This window comes from Parus major, chromosome 28, assembly GCF_001522545.3.
Source record: "Parus major isolate Abel chromosome 28, Parus_major1.1, whole genome shotgun sequence".
Lineage (NCBI taxonomy): Eukaryota > Metazoa > Chordata > Aves > Passeriformes > Paridae > Parus > Parus major.
In genome coordinates, this window is record NC_031797.1 from 3,442,931 (window position 1) to 3,449,053 (window position 6,123).

Sequence of the window (6,123 nt, forward strand, 5' to 3'; positions counted from 1 at the left end):
TGTCCCCAGCCCCACTGGAGGATGTGAGCTCCACCTGCACCCTGATCAAACTGTTCCCCCCTTTCCATGGCTCAGGGATGTCCTGGGCTGCCCTGGGCTTTGGGGGGTCCCCACCCACCCCTCCCCATCCTGCTGCTGCTGTCTCACCACTGAAATGTCCATCCGGCAGCGTTGGCACCACGTCCTCCCACAGCCCCCTCAGGGGCACCACCTGCGGGTGGGGGGCAGAGGGGTGAGCTGGGGGGGCCACAGGCACCCCCAACCCTGGCACAGCCCACCCTGCCCCTGACCTTGTGTGGCTGTGCCTTGGCCCACTGCTCCAGGCGCCGGAAAACGCCCTCGTTGCACTCGATGATCCAATGCTCCTCGATGTCGAATTCCTGCACCTTGGAGGCGGCGATGGCCATCCCGAACCCCACCTCGAGCACACGGCCGCCTGTGGATGGAACCCAGAGCTCACAGCTCTGAGTTTTCTCTGCCTCAAAACCCTCCCCAGCCCTGAATTCTGATCCATTCTTTCCCCAGATTGGGCTCTTTGTGTCCAGGTTGGGAGCACGTGGTGCTGCTGGCACTGAGGGGAGAAGTTGGGAGCAGCCCCATGTCCCTGCCACCTTTGTCCCCACCAAACCCCCCCAGTTGATCCCAGTGGGAACAAACAACATCCAACCCTCCCTCTGCCAGGGAAACAACCCCAAAATCAGCAGGGCCTGGATGGGAGGTGGCTGCATCCCTTCCCCATGTCCCCATCCCCTTTCTAGAATGACACAAGTCACAAGTCCCACCGTGGCCCTGCTGGCCCTGTCACTGCAGGGGGACCACATGCAGTGGCCAGCAGAACATCTCCCCCCACACCAGTTCTTTTTGGGGAGGCTGCACCCCCAGCACGTCCCGGAGCCCGTGGGGTCCCCGTTACCCTTTGACGCAGCCACGGTGGCCAGCGAGTGCATGTAGGGAGTCTCCCAGCGCTCCATCACCGGCTTGCCCAGGATCTCCAGGTGGGCATCGGGCTCATCGTAGCCCGCTGTGGCTTCCCTCCAGGCCGCCCTGCAATCCTCGCCCTCGGCGAAGATCGGCCCTGCCGCTGCTCCAGAGCTCATGGCTGCAGGAGGAAAGTCCAGCTGGACAGGCCGAGACTGCCAGGGGAGGAGGGAAAGAAAGGGCCACTGGGCTCTTGGCCGGCTTTAAATAGCCCTGCTGGAAAGTGCTGAGTGTGCACAAGCGGCTGGGGCCCCTCCAGGGATTGGGAGCCCTTATCGGGAATGGGAGCCCTTATCGGGAACAGGGCACCACGGGGCAGCCAGAGCTGCCAGCCCCGAGTGGGCACACGTGGCCTGGGGGTCACTGCGGTGGTCTGGGGTGCCGAGGATGTCCCAGCTCCCGGTGGCACCGTGCTGTGAATGGCCGGAGTGGGAATGGCCAGCACCGCTGAGTGGTGGAGCCGGGCTGGATCAGGGGGGACATGAAGGGAGGGGTTTTCCCTGTGCAAGGGGCTGTGTCCCCCTCCGGGGCTGCACACCAGGACTGTGCCCTGCTCCGGGGCACACACAGCCCTGTGCCCCACACTGTCGCACAGCAGGCTGCCAGCCCCACTTCGCAGCACACCCGTGCCGTGCACAGCGCTCTGCGTGCCAGGGCTGACCCGCACGCCCACCGCAGAGCCGGGCTGCACCGTAAGGCACGGAGGGAGGGTCCCGGGGGGCTGCAGGCGGTGCTGAGCCCGGCGGGGGCAGGGCGGGACCCTGCGGGTGGGCAACGGGACCCGCGGCTGAGCGGTGGGACCCCGGCGATGGGCAGTGGGACCCCCGGGGGTGGGCAGTGGGACACCATGGGAGGGCACTGGGACCCCCGGGGGTGGCAGTGGGACCCCATGGGAGGGCAGTGGGACCCCCGTGGGTGGGCAGTGGGACCCCCGGGGGTGGCAGTGGGATTTTAGGGGTGGGCACTGGGACCCCCCCGGGGGGGGGACCCCGCGGAGGCCCCGCCCCTCCCAGCGCGCGGACTGCCCTTCCCGCCGGCCCCCGCGCGCGCGCGGCCCCGCCCCTCTCTGCCCCTCCCAGGGCGCGGCCCCGGAGGAGCCGCCGCCATGAACAGCGTGGGAGGCGCCGATGAGATCGGGTGAGGGGAAGGGGAGGGCGACGCGCTGGGACGGGGCGGGGGAGGTTCGGTCACCTTTTCCCGCAACATCAGGAAAGAGTCCCGCCGGAGCTCCCCCGGGCCGGGGGACTGAGCGGGGACCGGTGCCGGGCCGGACGGGGTTGAGGGGGGGCAGGTCCCGGTCTGGGGGTGCTGAGGGGGGGCCGGTCCCGCCATGTTGGGGCCGTGAGGGCGCACACCCCCCTCCCGTCACGTGACTGGCGCGCGCGCGGGGCTGCGGCAGGTGCGCGCGCCCAAGGTCACCCGCCCGCGGCGCTTCCCGCGCCCGCCCGCACCGGATCCCCCTCCGTGTCCCACCCGCGTCCCACCTCGTGTCCCTTCGTGTCCTCCTCGCCTGTCACCTGACGCGGGGACGCGGGGCGGGGGGAGCAACACGCCGGTCGAGAGAGGGGATTGTCCCGTTCTGCTGGTGCGGCCTCACCTTGAGTCCTGCATGCAGTTTTAGGCGCCACAATATAAGAAAGATACCGAGGTGTTAGAGAGCGTCCAAAGGAGGGCAGCGGACATGGTGAAGGGCTTTGAGGGGAAACCTTAGGAGGAGCGGCTGAGGTTACTTGTTGTGTTCAGCTTGGAGGAGACGAGACTGAGGGGAGACCTCATCGTAGTCTAAAACTTCCTCGTGAGGGGAAGCAGAGGGGCAGCTCCGATCTCTGCTTTCTGGGACCAGGGACAGAACCCGAGGGAATGGCTGGAACTGTGTCCGGGGAGGTTTAGGGTGGCGGTCAGTGAAGGGATTTTTCCCCCAGAGGATGCTGGGGCAGTGACCAGGCTCACCAGGGAATGGTCACGGCCCCAAGGCTGCCAGAGCTCCAGGAGGGCTTGGATAGCGCTCTCAGGCGCAGAGTGGGATTGTTGAGGAGTTCCGTGCAGGGCCAGGAATTGGACTCGATGGTCCTTGAGGATCTGTTCTGTGATTCTGTGACCCCGCTGGGGACTTTTTTCTGGTGATTCCTCAGGGCTGCCCTGAGGGGCTTGGGGTGGAGAGAGGGGGAAGAAGGTGGGACAAAGGCAGCACCAGGAGCCTCCCCTTGCCCTCCGTGTTCCCCTGCAGGGCTGCCCTCCCGAGCTCCCCTCTGCTGTCCTCTGCTCACTTCCGGGCAGGAAAATCCCGGGTTTAAGCGTTCCCGGGGATTTTGTGGCTTCAAACCGAAAACCTGACACAGGTCTGGTTCTTCTGACGTGCTTTGAGAATTATAGCAAGGCTTGGGTTGGAAAGGGACCTTAGAGATCTTCCAGTTGCACTCAGTATTATTCTGCTTGATAGCTGTACCCTGGTGACATTGAAATTACCAGGTTGCAGACTTGGGCATGATAGAACTCGAAGCAGCAAAAACCAAATTAAAAAATCCTTGTCTGGTTCTTCCAGTGCAAGTTTTGGCACAGAGTTTGCCCATCAGGACTGGTCACCTTGTTTGAAACTGGAAAAAAGAACCACTTGTCCCGTGCTGCTTGCCCTGCTTTGTAAGCTGCTTATTTACTGCATGTTCTTAATTTGTAAATCCTAAAAATACAGGAGGCAGGATAAGTGATTGAAATATCACTTTGGAATGGTTTGCGATGGAAGGGCCCTTAGAGATGATCCAATTCCAACACACATTGAATGAGGCCTGTTTAAATATGTGGGTTTTGTCTGAAAGTGTTTTTATTTGCTCCTGGGCCTTAGTCACTGTCTGATGCCTTAGGGGAGAGACCTGATCAGATCTGACTTCCTGAGCTGTAGGTGAGTGCCATGCTCCAGGTTATTCCATGGAATATAATCAGTTCCCCTTCTGAGCATCCTTCGCTGTCCCAGAGTTTGTTCCCAGTCACAGGCTGTGCTCCTGAGCTGTAATCAGATAGGGAGGGATTGGGGGTTAATCAGAGAGGGAAATTTTCTTTATTCTCCTCCCCAAAAAGCGCTCAGAAGGAAGGGTGAGAGTGTAGAACAAACTCAGCCCTTGGAAGGAAGCTCTGGTTGTGAGAGGCAAGTCTGGATGGGAAGTTATGAATTTAGCTGATTTCTAGGCAGAGATTTTCAGAGAAAACACCTATGGAAGCTGTAAGCCTTGCAGGTGTGTTGGCATGGGTAGAGAAGGGACCTTGTGGGTGTTGTTTTATTAATTAGTACTTGGGGCTGGTTTGGATGAAGTGCTGATCTTGATCCTTCTGTCCTGCAGCTGATGGGAGCTTTGCTGAGGTGTTGATCACAGCTATTAATCAAACCCCAGATTATTTATGTAGGCAAAAAGTTTGTGCTTTTGGTGAGTTTTGGTGGTTTTTAAATACCTGCATATGCTTTTTTACTAATCCTGAGTTGATTTGCTTGCTCCAGCAGCATGTTTGTAGCAACAAAGAATAAATTAGGAACTAGAATTCTTCCCGGAAGTAGTGAGGCGGAACACTTGGTTAAAACTTCTTATACAGCTGCAACTTCTGAGGAATCATTATCCAACTTTCTGCTCCTGAGGTGATCCCTGTGGGGAATGGCGCTGTGCCTGTCAGGATCTCACTGCTCTTGCTGGACAGACTCACCTGGCCAAAAAACAGGCTGGTGGTTTGTGCTGTCACCTGGCTGTGCTGGAGTGACTTTGCATTCCAGTGAGGATGGACCACAGTGTCCTCCAGCCTGTAAATTTGGAGCTTTATGGAGGTGTGGGACTTGGGGTGGTGACAACAGACGTGAGGTAAAAACATTGAAGAGCGTGAGGGGAGACTCAGCAGGGTCTGCAGCTTCTTCCCAAGAGGCAACAGCAATCTCTGCCCTCTGGGATGAAGGGCTGGAGCTGAGGGAACAGCTGGAGCTGTGTCTGGAGAGGTTCAGGCTGGGTATCAGGAAAGGTTCTTCCCCCCGAGGCTGCTGGCACTGCCCAGGCTCCCCAGGGAATGGTCCCCGGCCCCGAGGCTGCCAGAGCTCCAGGAGTGTTTGGACAGCACTCAGGGATGCTCAGGGTGGGATTGTTGGAGGGTCTGTGCAGGGCTGGGAGTTGGACTCCATGCTTATGGATCCCTTCCAACTCAGGATGTTCTATGAAATTTATCTGTTTCTATGAATTTAATAATTGCCAGCCCATAAACTGTTAGGACCAAAAGCTTTTTGGGATGGAGCGTGGGTGAGACCTTGGGAAAGGGCTGGTGATGCAGCTGAGCTTGGGGGCAGAATCACTCACACACCTATCCTGCCTCACAGCTGTCCTGTACCATAGCACATCTGGATTTTTGTAAACTCTGGCCCTGCTCAGTGTCTTCAAACTATGGAGTATCCCAAGGCAGAGGATTCCTGTTTTTTTGTGTTCCACAGTGTGTGTATAAACCAGGGCTGTGGATTTCCATATAGCTGCTGGAACTGGCCTCGAGCAAGCCAGCTTTGCTGTTTCAGGCCATGTAGGGTGACTACAAATAATTCATGGTGGAATTGGAAGGTTTCAGTGACCTGCCTCCTTGCAGACAGCTTGGTGTTCTCAGAACACAGGCTGGTACTTTTACAAGCATGTAAAACAGATGAATCTTGTATACCAAGCTATCAAATTTAGTTAAAAACATCCCAAAACAAGCCATAAGCTCAAATGTGGTTGGTCAAGAAAATGTCACTAACCACACATCAAAACTTTAGTTTGAGTACAGCAGTAGATCAGCTGGTTTTACTTTGCTATTAGGAAATTAAGAGTTACTTATTTTCCCCAAAAATAACAGCACAGCAGAAGGGTTTGTGTCCTGTGTGTGGAGAGGGAAGGTGGTCAAGGGACAGTTGTGGCAGCCACCAGGATGGTGAGGCCACTGGGGCAAAGCCTGGCTGGTCACAAAACACGACCTGTTCCTGTTGCTGTGAACCGGTTGCTGTTGAGCAAGGCCCTGAGCCCGTGCCAGGGGCCAGTTCACTGCCAAAGGGAGCTGGGGGCACTTTTCCAATCCTTGAGGGAAACTTCGTCATCTTGAACATGCCCGCTGAAAACAGGCCTGCTCCGAGAGAGGGCAGGGGAGGAGTGCCGGGTG

General features: G+C 58.0%; 2 protein-coding genes across 3 annotated transcripts in view; one reads left to right on the plus strand and one right to left on the minus strand.

The window, feature by feature from the left end:
* The window catches only part of GAMT (guanidinoacetate N-methyltransferase), a 2,843-nt gene extending 1,684 nt beyond the window's left edge, over positions 1–1,159 (minus strand). The window contains exons 1-3 of the mRNA XM_015651702.3: positions 914–1,159; positions 291–436; positions 148–211 (exon numbers count right to left, since the gene is read on the minus strand). Of these exons, the coding sequence (XP_015507188.1) occupies positions 148–211; positions 291–436; positions 914–1,097 (394 nt within the window). The 5' untranslated portion in view covers positions 1,098–1,159. The remainder of the gene's footprint in view (positions 1–147; positions 212–290; positions 437–913) is intronic.
* An 891-nt stretch (positions 1,160–2,050) lies between these two features.
* Positions 2,051–6,123, plus strand: part of DAZAP1 (DAZ associated protein 1) — a 24,928-nt gene continuing 20,855 nt past the window's right edge. For both annotated transcript variants that reach the window (XM_015651662.1, XM_015651663.1), the window contains exon 1: positions 2,051–2,115. In XM_015651662.1, coding sequence (XP_015507148.1) covers positions 2,084–2,115 — 32 coding nt within the window. In that variant the 5' untranslated portion in view covers positions 2,051–2,083. The remainder of the gene's footprint in view (positions 2,116–6,123) is intronic.